This window comes from Prionailurus viverrinus, chromosome B1, assembly GCF_022837055.1.
Source record: "Prionailurus viverrinus isolate Anna chromosome B1, UM_Priviv_1.0, whole genome shotgun sequence".
Classification (NCBI taxonomy): Eukaryota; Metazoa; Chordata; class Mammalia; order Carnivora; family Felidae; genus Prionailurus; species Prionailurus viverrinus.
In genome coordinates, this window is record NC_062564.1 from 49,004,960 (window position 1) to 49,018,183 (window position 13,224).

The 13,224-nt window shown below is 50.2% G+C and overlaps 1 protein-coding gene across 2 annotated transcripts in view; it reads left to right on the forward strand.

The window, feature by feature from the left end:
• LOC125164964 (L-gulonolactone oxidase) overlaps positions 1-6,150 on the forward strand; it is a 34,097-nt gene extending 27,947 nt beyond the window's left edge. Inside the window, exons 8-11 of one of the 2 annotated variants that reach the window (XM_047857694.1) lie at positions 2,884-3,033; positions 3,893-4,057; positions 4,553-4,643; positions 5,393-6,150. In XM_047857694.1, coding sequence (XP_047713650.1) covers positions 2,884-3,033; positions 3,893-4,057; positions 4,553-4,643; positions 5,393-5,521 — 535 coding nt within the window. In that variant the 3' untranslated portion in view covers positions 5,522-6,150. The remainder of the gene's footprint in view (positions 1-2,883; positions 3,034-3,892; positions 4,058-4,552; positions 4,644-5,392) is intronic. The other variant, XM_047857695.1, reaches the window with a different exon arrangement.
• Positions 6,151-13,224: the final 7,074 nt, after the last annotated feature.

A 13,224-nucleotide genomic window follows, 5' to 3' on the forward strand; every position in this document is an offset into this window, starting at 1 on the left:
CCTCTGAGTTCAGCCCGTGGGGCTTTGGCTTAGGTGCTTCTGGAAACCGTATCCACCCAGACTCACCCCTGCAGCTCTGGGGTGTATACTCAGCCGTGTGCCCGAGGTGCGGGAATGAATGGCGAATAACAGATTGTCCTTGGTGGTTTAACGGCTTCTTCACAGTAAGACTCACTGTGTCCCTGCAAGGTCAGGAACCCTGCGTGTCCTGTCACACTTGATCCCCAGTGCCCCAAGCAATGCCTGGCACCTAGAGGCAGGTCCCTAGATATTTGTGTAAGAAATGCCACATTAAAAGCTTGGTGCCTGTCTTTGAGGAGTTTAGTAGTGGTCCACTGTGGGAGTGATGACAGTGGCTATAGCTGACCAGGACAGAAAGGCAGGCTTTCAGTTGGGAACAGGTCCCTGGGGGTGACCCAGGGCCTAGGCCAAGCTCAGCTCCTGTGGTTAGAACAGCCCTACTCCTGGGGGCCAGTGGAAGCCCCACCACAGCCAGCTGGCCTCTGAGACACCAAAGAGCATCTGCCTTGAGACAGACGGCATCCGTCTCCTACCCCGCCCCTGAAGCAAGTACCCATGTACCCTTTCTGAGTCCCCGGAAACTCGGCAGCTTGGGGCCATGGGAAGAGCATGAACTTTGGACTCAAGGGGCCCTGGACTCTGATCCATACCTTCACTTCCCTGCTGCGTGACTCTAGGTAAATCGCTCAGCCTCTCTGAGCTGTGGTTTGCAAGTACATAAAGTAGAGCCACTAGCAACAACTGGGTTGTTTACTAGACATCACTTCCCTCCCTTCTCACAAAGGCTCCTGGTGCCCCCACTAAGCGGCAAGATGCAAGGGCCTGGGTCTGCTGTTCTCTGTAACCCCCATGAGGTGCTCTGAGCACCTGGAATGGATTTTTGACAGACAATGAGGCGGCCGGGATGAGACCAGGGACAGGCCTCTGGGGAGCGTGGCTCTAACAAGAGGCTACCCGCCGGGAGGGAGAAGTCCAACTAAGCCTCGTTACCAGGAGTCTTGAGTGACTCCAGGAGAGGCACACGCTACAGCTGGCATGATTAGAGCCAGTTCAGCTCCCAGGACCCCGAGCTGGCAGGAGCTAGGTTCGTGAGTGGGATGACTGGACAGGCCCCTATAACCAGCCTCGGGGCTGATGTCCTCTTCAGGTGCGTCTCTAAAAGAATTGAAAACAGGGTCTCTCTCTCTCTCTCTCTGGTTTTTGTTTTGTTTTGTTTTGTTCTGTTTTGTTTTTAGACAAAATGTGAGCAACAGCAAGAGAGAAGGGTAGAGGGAGAGAAAGAGAATCCCAAGCAGGCTCCACGCTCAGTGCAGAGTCTGACACGAGGCTCGATCCCCTGACCCTGGGATCATGACCTGGAGCAGAAACCGAGAGTCAGACACTCACCTGGCTGAGCCACCCAGGTGCCCCATGAAAGCAGGGTCTTAATGGCGGCCCTCTTGCACTGTTGGTGGGAATGCAAACTGGAATGCAGTCGCTCTGGAAAACAGTGTGGAGGTTCCTCACAAAATTAAAAATAGACCTACCCTAGGACCCAGCAATAGCACTGCTAGGAATTTACCCAAGGGATACAGGAGTACTGATGCATAGGGGCACTTGTACCCCAATGTTTACAGCAGCACTCTCAACAATAGCCAAATTATGGAAAGAGCCTAAATGTCCATCAACTGATGAACGGATAAAGAAATCATGGTTTATATATACAATGGAATACTACTTGGCAATGAGAAAGAATGAAATCTGGCCATTTGTAGCAACGTGGATGGAACTGGAGGGTGTTATGCTAAGTGAAATAAGTCAGGCAGAGAAAGATACCATATGTTTTCACTCTTATGTGGATCCTGAGAAACTTAACAGAAGACCATGGGGGAGGGGAAGGGGGAAAAAAAGTTACGGAGAGGGAGGGAGGCAAACCATGAGAGACTCTTAAAAACTGAGAACAAACTGTGGGTTGATGGGGGTGGGAGGGCGGGGAAAGTGGGTGCTGGGCACAGAGGAGGACACCTGTTGGGATGAGCACTGGGTGTTGTATGGAAACCAATTTGACAATAAATTATATTGAATATATAAAAAAAGCAGGGTCTTAAAACATATTTACACACCCATGTTCACAGCAGCATTATTCTTAATAGCCAAAAGGTGGAGGCAAACCCAAGTGTCCAGTGCAGAAGTGGATAAACCAAATGAGGTCTACACTTATAATGGCATCTTACTTGGCCTTAAAAAGGAAGGAAATTCTGGCACAGGCTACAACATGGATGAACCTTAAGGCCATTATGCTAAGTGACATAAGCCAGTCACAAAAGGCAAATACTGTATGATTCCACTTACGTGAGGCCCCCAGAGCAGTCACATTTATAGAGACAGATAGTAGAATCGGGGTCGCCAGGGGCTGGCAGGGGAAGCAGGGGAATGGGGACTTGTTTACTGGGGACAGAGTTTCGCTTTGTGAGATTCTGGGGATTCCTTGCACAACAATGTGAATATACGTAACACTTAGTGCTAAACCTCATACTTAAAAATGGCTAAGATGGCAAATTTAATGTTAGGCAATTTTTTTTACCACAATTAAGAAGGAAAAAACCCCAAACACTGAAAACAAGCTAGCCCTCACGAGGAGGGTAGTGACATGCACGGGGGCGATCCAGAAGTGGCTTCTGGAAGTGTTGGGAGGGTGATTTGGAATGCTATCTGCATCCCCAGGAAGGTTTCCAAGCCGCAGGTAAGCAGGAGTGGCAGAGGTTTGGACGGAACCTCCTCCCCTCCCCCCGCCCCGCCACAAGGTTTGTAAGCACACAGGCGGCACTCACTAAGTGCTAGATTGTATGATTACTGATCATCCCTCTGCCCTGCCCCCTCCAGTTCCTTCCTGCCAGGCCTCGTGGGCTGGATCAATCGCTTCTTCTTCTGGCTCCTGTTCACGAGGAAGAGGGAAAGCAGCAACCTCAGCCACGAGATCTTCACCTATGAGTGCCGCTTCAAGCAGCACGTCCAGGACTGGGCCATCCCCAGGTAGGGGTCGCGCCTGGCCGGGCTGCAGGGGGCGGGGTCAGTGTCCAAGGGACCCCCTTCAAGGGTGCCCCACGCAGCCCTGATGCCTACTCTGCCAACCAGGCTCCTGGTCCTACCTATCCATTATGAGTAGGGGGCAAACTGGAGGCTGAGTCCCCTTCTGGCACTCTTGTGCCAAGCTGTTCTACCTCTACGGGGACAGCAGCCCGGAGGTGGGTCACAGCAGGCTCGGGCGCGGAGTGTGGGGCTTCCTGCCCGGCTTCTTGTTGCTCTGGAGAGCTGTCCCCTACATTCAGTCCCTCGAGGGGCACCGCCCACCTAGCATGCCAGGGGCTGGGACTCTGCCTTGGGCGGCAGCCCAGGTAAGAACCTAGGTGAGGTCTGTAGCCCCAGCTTTCTCTCTGAATGGTCCCCTCTCTGTCTCTCTCCAGGAACAGGGGGGAAGCGGTGCCCAGGGCTTAGGCGAGACCTCTGTTACAGTGTTCAAGGGCCAGGGCACCACTCTCCCAGCGGGAATATTAGAACACGCGCAAGTGTTGGAATCAGACTGATTTTACTCTGTCAGAAAAGGAAGAGGCCAGGGGTGGGGGGCAGCTGGGGCCGGACACCTGAGAGGAGCCCCTGACTGGGTGGGGGGCCCAGGGCAGGACCAGGAGCAGGAGGCAGCTCTCCAGCGGAGACACTCAGAGGCTCCATTTCCACGCGGAGGACTTTGAGAGCAACCGCTAAGCGTGGGCCTCCTAGAAGCCGGGAGCCCCCCGTTCCTGGGGGAGGGGGGACAGGCATGCAGAGCCTCGTGAGATGGCTCCCGGAGGCCCTTTCCCGAGGCCCGGGTTCTGCCCCCCTGGGCTGTGTGCAGAGAGAAGACCAAGGAGGCGCTGCTGGAACTGAAGGCCGTGCTGGAGACCCACCCCAAGATGGTGGCCCACTTTCCCGTGGAGGTGCGCTTCACCCGGGGGGATGATATCCTGCTGAGCCCCTGCTTCCAGAGGGACAGCTGCTACATGAACATCATCATGTACAGGTGACTGGCTCGCTGGGAGCGGTGGGGCTGGGGGAGGCAGCCCCTCAGCTGAGAAAGACCCTCCTTCAAGGCCAGTTCAGATGCTGCCCTCTCTAGCGAGACTTCCTTGATCCTGGCAGCAGAAAATAGTCTCTCTTCCTTGCATTCCTACAACTCCCACTTCCTCCCCGTAGTACTACAATAATTCATATTAATCAATAGGTAATGTTCATGTGAATAGCCACCCTTTGTGAGATGGATGCCATGCAATGGCAATTGCATGCCGTCTCATGTGCCTACCTAGTTGATGGTTCTGACAGCCTGAAATTCTGTGTTGAGAAGGATTCTGAAGCCGGGTTTAAGTTAAGCAGAGAAGGGGGCCCCTGGGTGGCTCAGTCAGTTAAGCACCTGACTCTTGATTTTGGCTCAGGTCGTGATCTCATGGTTCATGAGTTTGAGCCCTGCGTTGGGCTAAGGGCAGGGACAGGGGCCTTACCTCCTTCTGTTCCCCACCAGGCCCTATGGCAAGGACATACCACGGCTGGACTACTGGCTGGCCTACGAGACCATCATGAAGAAGGTCGGGGGCAGGCCCCACTGGGCCAAGGTAGGATTTGCCAGGGAGTGGCTCACAGGGCCATCAGCCTGGCAGCTGCTGTGAGCTTGGGGCCCACCAGAGGGCGCCTCTCTTCCCTGTTCGTCTGCCTGACCAAGGCTCAGAAGTTGGGATCCAAGGGCTAAGCAAGTCACAGGAAGGAAGCTGACCCAGGCCCAGCTTCCCCCAACATTCATGTTCCAATAGCTCAGTGGTTATACTCCGTGAAGTCTCCCTGAGAGTTTTCAGAGAAATTTCTCATCTCATTTTATTCGATTCTCATGGAAACCTCTGTGAGCAGGGTAAGGCAGGAGTCAGTGAGCCCCTTTAACAGATAGGGAAACTGAGAGTCTTCAGAAGTGATGGGACTTACTAGTTAGCAATAGAATTGGGGGCAGAGCCCTCTCCACTGTCACGCTGTGGGGTGGTAAAGGGAATCCAGAGTTTAATGTTAATGCTGTAACACGTTCCGTCTTTACCTTCCAAGAACTTCCTCTCTTCTGTTTGGGTCTTTACATTATGTGGGTACTTGCATGCATGCTTGTGTGTGCAAGGATATGTGTGCACACATACACATGCATGTGTAGGTATGGGCACATGCATTTTGTATGCATGCACGCACGTGCGGGTAAGTGGATACATGTGTGCGCATTCACGCGTGTGTGTGCCTGGGGATGGGAGGGTCACGTGTGCAGGCATGCAGCCCCACTGAAATGTCAGCTCTAGGAAACAAGGTCTGTTGTGTCTGGTTGCTTCCACAGGCCCACAACTGTACCCGGAAGGACTTTGAGAAAATGTATCCAGCCTTTTCAAAGTTCTGTGCCATCCGAGAAAAGCTGGACCCTACTGGGATGTTCCTGAATGCGTATCTGGAGAAGGTGTTCTACTGAAGCAGAAACAGAATAAATTGAGCGAACCCCATCCCATCCCTCAGGTCCACCTCCAGGAGGTTGAAGGTTCAATGTCCCCACTGGCCCGATGGGGAGCAGACCTCTTTCCGCGGGCCCTCTGCCACGGCACCCACAGCTGCTCCCACCCACAGCCGTGAGCCTGGATCTAGGCAGGGCTCCCCACTCTCTTCCTTCCTTTATCCCTGCAACAACCCCATGCAAGGAAGAGCACCCAAATCTCTACATCTCCTTGCGGCAGCCCCCTTCCCCGAACCTACAGTCACCACATTCTTTCCCAGGAAATAGAGAAACCCTGAAATGTTATGTTTCTTGAAGAGGGCAGGCCTTCGGTCATTCACAGCTTCCACCTGCCGGCTAGTTGCCTGTGACTCCAGGGCCCCCGTTAACGTGTGTCTGGGCACAGCAGTCCTGTGTACTGTGTTCTGCCTCCTGTCACCCTTGAGGGTTTTTCAGATGCCCAGGTGCATGCCCACCTGCCCTGGAACTGCCCTCTCCCAGTTTCTCCCCGTCCCCCTGACCTCCCATCACCTGACCTTCAAGCATGGCTGCTTCAGGGGATGTTTGAGGAGTGGGACTCTCCTTGCCTTCTTTTAAATAAAGACCAAGAATTGATTCACTCTCTGCGCCCTCCTCTTCATCTCCAGGTAACAGGAGGCTCCCTAATTTCCTGGCTTCCCTCCAGAGCTCATGGGTCTTGAGCCTGCCTGGAAAATGTTCTTCCCATTCCTTTTGCAAACTTAGTTTCAACTTGCCTCTGACCTACCACACTTTGTGATCATTCTTTTGTGAGCGTTCATGGAACATCCAGTAGGTGTCAAGTGCTTGGGAGGATTAAGAGAACATTAGGACAGGTTTCTGACCTCAAGAAACTTATATGCTAATCTCATATCTCATAAAAGGATAATATCCATGGTATGTGAGGAGCTCTTAACAACTCAACAACAACAATAACAACAGATGTTTGAATGGGCAAAAGACTTGAGTCGACATTTCCCCAAAGAAGATATCCAGATGGCCAATAAGCACATGAAAAGATGCTCCACATCACTAATCATTAAGGAATGATTAGTTCATTCCCTAATCATTAAGGAAGTGCAAATAAAACCTCAATGAGATATCACCACACCCATTAGGGTCACTGTTGTTAAAACAAACAAATAAAACCAAAAAAACCTCCAAAAAATAACAAGTGTTGGCAAGGAGGTGGGGAAAGTGAAGCTTGCACATTGTTGGTAGGAATGTAACATGGTGCGTCCATTCTGGAAAACAATATGGTGGGTCCACAAAAAATTAAACATAGAATTACCATATGATCCAGCAATTCCACTTCCAGGTATATGCCCAGGACTGAAAGTCAGGCCTTGAAGAGGTATTTGTACACCATGTTCATAGCAGCATTATCCACAATTGTCTAAAGGTGGAAACAACACAAGTGCCCCTAGATGAATGAAGGAATGAGTGCGCAACATACGTGCAATGGAATACTGCTCAGCCTGGAAAAGGAAGGAAACTTTGACCTATGCTATGTGGGTGAACCCTGAGGGCATCGTGCTAAATGAAATACACCAGCCACAAAAAGAAACACTGTATGATTCCACTTAGATGGTACCTAGAGTAGTCAACTTCATAGAGACAGAAAGTAGAATGGTGGTTGCCAGGGGCTGGGGGAGAGAGAACAGGGAGTTAATATTTAATGGGGACAGAGTTTCAGTTCCAGACCATTAAAAAGTCTGGATGCTGGTGCTGGGTGCATGACAATGGGGATGTGCTTGATAATGCCACTGAACTGTAGACTTAATAATAAAACAATAACACAAAACGGTAAACTTTATGTGCTATATTTCTTATTCCAGAAACAATGAAGAAATTTATATTCTAGTTCAGGGAAACAAAATTAACATGCATAGGACATTAAATAGCAACAGCAGAGATAAGAAGAAGTGTCAGGGGAGTGGCACAGCCATGAAGACCCAGCCAGGGCACTTGGACTCAACTTCCTCAGGGAGGTTACTTCAGCCAGAACCAAGTTCATGACTATGAGAGCCAGAACGATCCCTTCAGCAGGACTGATTATATAGTTCACAGGTCCCAGAGCAAAACAATTAAAAAATTTCAACAGGTCTCCTGACAACAGAGAATTAAACTTAGCATCCTTTTTAAAAAAATATTTTTAAAATATTTATTCAATTTTGAGAGAGAGACAGAGCACGAGCAAGGGAGGAGCAGAGAGGGAAACATAGATTCTGAAGCAGGCTCCAGACTCTGAGCTGTCAGTACAGAGCCTGGCTCAGGACTAGAACCCACGAACTGTGAGATCATGACCTGAGTCAAACTGGACACTTAACCGACTGAGCCACCCAGGCTCCCCAAGCTTAGCGTCCTTCTGAGCACCAACTGGTCCTGCTTGGAAATGTGTATCACAGGTATGGCAGCTAGTTTTATGTGTCAACTTAGTACACTCTAACACTGAGTTATTTAATCTAGGTATTGATCTGAACATGTTTTGTAGATGTGCTTTATATCTACAATCAGATGACTTTGTGTAAAGGAAATCATTCTCAAAAATGTGGGTGGGCCTTGTGCTATCAGTTGAAAGACTTAAAAGCACAAACTGAGGTTTCTGGAAGAATAATAAACTCTGCCTCGAAAGTTCCTGACTGAGTTTCCGGACTGTGTGGCTGCCCCACAGATTTCAGGCTTGGGAAAATCACATGAACCAATTTCTTGCATGAATATGAAATATGAATTGGTTCTATTTCTCCAGAGGACCCTGACTGATACATAAGGGATGAGTAAAGTTAATAAAAAGACAAGCATAGGAGGGAAAAGCCTGAGGCTTTGGAAATCATGGAGCCCAATCTCTCATGTTCTACAGTTGAGGAAACTGAGGCTCAGAGAGGTGAAGAAATGTGTCCAACACCACACAGCAAATTAGGAAAGGCAGCGTCTTCAAGCCTTTCAACCAAAGTATGTCTTGCAGCCCTTTATTTTTGAGAGTTTGAATTTTTAAAATCTATGAATGTTGCATTCTATTTCATTATATAATTGTGTTTCAAGCTTTTGAGTAATATTTTACTTTCCAAATCTTTAAATGGCATTTCCACTCTAGGAAGGAGTACCATGTTTGTTCTGTGGTCTTCTGGCCCCTCACATCTACCCCAGCAGGAGAAGTACAGATATTAAGGGACACACAGTGCAATGGCTTATGTCTGAAACCTTGAGATTCAGTAAAACTTCAATTCCTGGAATGCTAGGGCAAAAGAATATTCTGGAAATAGACTTTCTAATTATCAGAGAACCCAGATGTCTTTTCTGGCTCAGGCTTTGAGGAAGATAATTTACTCTTCCTTTGACTTGGGATCTTTTGATGCCTGAAGGTCGTGCTTCCCCAAAATTCTTTTTTTTTTTTTTACATCGATTTATTTTGGGAGAGTGTGCATGCACATGCACATGCACGCAGGGGAGGGGCAGAGGGAGAGAGAGAACCGATGCAGGGCTCAAACTCACCAACCGTGAGATGGTGACCTGAGCCGAAATCGAGAGATGGACACTTCACCGATCGAGCTGCTCAGCCGCCCCACCAAAAGATTCTGATTGCAGAATCCTTTTGGCATTGAGTCATGTGTACTGATCCGCTTTGCTCTCCTTCCTTGATTCCTCCTTTACTTCTATCCCAGATTCCCACCGGCCAACCTCTCTTCTCTCCCAGCGGCCCCTTATGGTGTCAGCCTCAGGTAGCATGAGCCAGCTCTGCCCCCTTGGCAAACACTCTCATCTCAGGAGACCTGGAAAGTCATGGGTGCTGAGCTTGGGACCTGTGCTCCGAGACTGTGCTTACAACACTGGACAGTGACCGCCTGCACCATCTAAAGAGACAGATGGAAGGATGAGGAACAGTGTCTCCCCTGGGCCAATGGGAAACTAAATTGTAGTGCAGCATCGGGGCTGCTGAGCCATGAGGGGTCTCAAGGTTACATTTGGGGTGAGAGGTCACCAGCCAGAAGAAAAGGTGCATATCCCACCAAGTAGAGCAGGTGAACTGTGGGCAGCTTCTCACCTCAGGCAGCCACCCAGCCCTCCATCCCACAGGGCAGAGCCAAGAATGGGAGGGGTCCGGTGAGCTCTGAGGGTCTCAGAAAGATGCATCTCCACCCAGAAAGTCTCCCCAAATGCGAAGACGTGAGACATTTAAAGACCCAAGACAGATGATGGCTCACTTCACTTGCAAATGTTTCTGCATGGGGAGAGCCCAAAACTGAGTCAACCTGGTCACCTCATGGGCAGGGCCAAGAGGATAGATAAGGGGGTGGGTAGACAGAGCTGACTGGAGGGAGGGGGCATCGAAGGGCACGGGCGTGGGGGGCCCGGGGTTGGGGGGTGGGGGGTGGTGTGTGGAGCTGGAACACCACTTTGGGCTTCCCTCAAGGTCAGCAGCCACTGTCAGCCCCAGAACGGGACTCATGGTGCCCCCCTGTGGCAGCTGTCCTGACCCAGCTAAGGTACCCAGGCAGAAACCAAGCAGCCAGGCCCTGACTGCCTAGCTGGCTAGTCCCAAACTAACAAGTGGCCAGAAATGCCACAGAGAAGGGAGCAGACCTTGAGGGAGGCGCTGGGGGGGGGGGGGGGGGGCAGCAGAGGGGAGGGGGTCGCTGAGAGGGAAGAGTTGTTTTTTTTTATAATTTAACTTTATTTATTTATTTATTTATTTTTGAAATTTACATCCAAATTAGTTAGTATATAGTGAAGCAATGATTTCAGGGGTAGAGTCCTTAATGCCCCTTACCCATTTAGCCCATCCCCTTAGCCCATCCCCCTCCCACAACCCCTCCAGCAACCCTCAGTTTGTTCTCCATATTTATGAGTCTCTTTTGGGTTGTCCCCCTTGGGAAGAGTTCTTTATGCAACCATAAGTTTCAAATTTAGAAGAGGTTCCTGGGCCCCCTACAAGGAAGATCTTAGAAGGAAGGTCTCCAGTTAGAAATGAGGCCCAAGGCAGGAGCTATCCAAGAACAGGGGAATGGAAGCTGGAAACATAGCTATGAGTACCCTAATCCCAAGGGGCCTTGAACCCATGGATGAACGGAGCATAGAATAAAGCAGTCTGAGCATACCCGAGCCTGACTTATCTTGGTTTCACCCGGGTTTTCTTCCCTACGTGGCAGGGCTCTTCAGAGACACCTAGACATTTCCAGAAACTTCCAAAAGAAAATTATCAAAATTTGGGTGTGTTTTTTTTTTCACTGTTGGCATCCACAAATGAATGCCTTTACACCCACACGGAGGGAGAGAACGATGTTCAAGATAACTGCAGGATATTATTTTAAAGGTCAATACCTTGTGCACTCCATGCGGGTGGGCTGGTGACTGGATGCAGGATTGGATTTGGAGAATGAATACCTTCCTTTGATGCCATCAGTGCATCTCTGTGATTTTATACACATGCCGTCATATGCAAAGAGGTCAAAAGTCTCTTAACGAAGGTAAGGCCTGCCTTACCTTTGGGTAAGGCGGGTAAGTGGCCCGCCTGTCACCAGTTACTGAATTGGGCACCAGAGAGGGACAGAGACCAAGAGGAGATTGAAGGGGGAATGTCTGGTACTAGTTCAAGGTCAGCGTCTTTGCTCCCCCACGTGCTGGAGGCAAAGGATGAGAGCAGGCAGGTAACGGTGCCATCCTCTCCATCCCCGACCCCAGCCCCAGTGAGCTCTTCCCACCTTGGAGCGACCCCGACAGGTTGAAGGCAAATGTTGGCCGTCAGGGAATGGGCCTCAGAGCGGTGGGGGTGGGCAGGAGGAAGTGGAAAATTTGCTGTTGCCCACACAGCTCTGAGCGATGCCATAAACCTGGAGGATTATGACCGAGGGGTTGAGAATCTCCCAGAGGCAAACAGAGTTCATTATTAACCTCGTAAATCTGCTCCATGCGGTCTGGCATTTACTGATAGTACACTAATTGATTTGGTAATCATTAATTCCTTTAATAAGTGCTGCAGACCTGAGTCCTTTTCACATTGCCTTTAGAACAATTTCGTATTTCCTGGGTTTGCCAAGTTGCTCTTACAGCTAGAAAATACCAGGCAATGCTGGGTCTGGATAGGTTATGGACGTGGGGAGCCTGAGCAGCTAGAACAGGGCAGTGAGGCAGAATCAGATCGGGGTTCAATCCCAACTCTGCCAACTTACCAGCTGCATGGCTGTGAGTAAATGGCCCCAATTATCTCTGCAACCTGACTCTTAAGTGACCTCTCCCCACGACACTCCTTGTCCGGGCCTCATGCTTCATTGTGGATAAGAGCTTCTGGAATTTGTTAATTGTGGAGTTTCAACTCATTTGGGGGCACAAACATGAAATAATCTGATTCATTCTAAGGACTGTGCCCATCACTAAACAACATCTCAAGCAGACTGTTTAACTTCCTGGAAACATCCCAGTTAATAAAACAGTCCGTTTTGTTTACTTTAGAATGTCAGTCTAATACCCAAACCTAGACTCTTCTCCTCCCCTGTGAGGGGAGGGGGGGAGGAGGGGAGGGGCACACTCTACCCTCCCGCACACCCCCAGCCCTGGGTTCTGAGAGCCCAGAGAGAACAGGAAGGGGCGTGGTCCAGCTCTTGACCCCTCCCATCCTCCGCTCTTCCTGCTCTAGCTGTCTTGAGGTTATCTGAGGTGGGGCGGGGTCTTGCTTGGTCTGGTCATCGAGAGGGTTAGTGCAAGATGGCCTCTTCTCCTTGTAGACAGGATGATAGTTTCCTTGGTCGGCCTTTGAACTTCGCTTGGACACCCGTAGAGAGCAGTCCCTCTGTCTGACCTAGACCCCTGCCAAGCAGTCCAAGCCTCCAGCCCCCTCTCCGTGGGACAAAGGTACTGTTATATGGTGAGCATTTTCCTTTGATCCTGTCATCCTGACTCTGTGATCAAAGGGTAACCCCAGTGGAGATGACGTCAAAAGCCTAATTGGAGGCCCTTTGGGAAAGTGAAGCCCGAGCCAAATGGCCTTCCATTGACCCACAACCTCCACTTAGTGGTGAGCTCTGTTCCGCATCATGGGCAGCTTCCTGGCTTTCACCCCTCCTCTATTCCCTGCTACTTCACTGAGAAGGGTGGGCAACCCGAGGTCCCTTACAATAGCCCCTGTGGGGCACAATGAACAGAGGTCAGATGTTCTTTCATCCAGACCCCTGGGTCACACACTTTTCTAATGAAGGCGACTCCTGGAAGCCTTTGTAATGTGCCTAGAGAGTAACCGTGGGACCTAATGGAATTACATGAAGCAATTGGCCCAAGTTGTAGAGCACTTTAGCTGGCTCACAGCTACTGGTACAGTTGCACAACCTGCACACTGCGTAATTCCGGTGTCATTTCACCATGCAGTGAGCAGATTCCTTTTTGTTACAATTCCCTGGCAGAAGGCCATCAAGTGTCAACACAAGGCCTAACTGCAGGTTGGTGGTGCCACCTTTACCAGGCAGATACTAAGCCCTCTCTTCTCAGAACATCTGGCACTGTTCCCACTTTGCTCCAATAATCCTAGAAGCCAAAAACCCAGGGCCCATTAGCCATGGTCCCCCTGCCAGAATTCCCCACATCTCATCCCTGCACTTTGGTGATCTCATGTCCTGCCTTGGTTTTTCTAGGGCCTCAGACCAGGACTTCTGTCAGGGATGGAGAGACATCCAAGGACC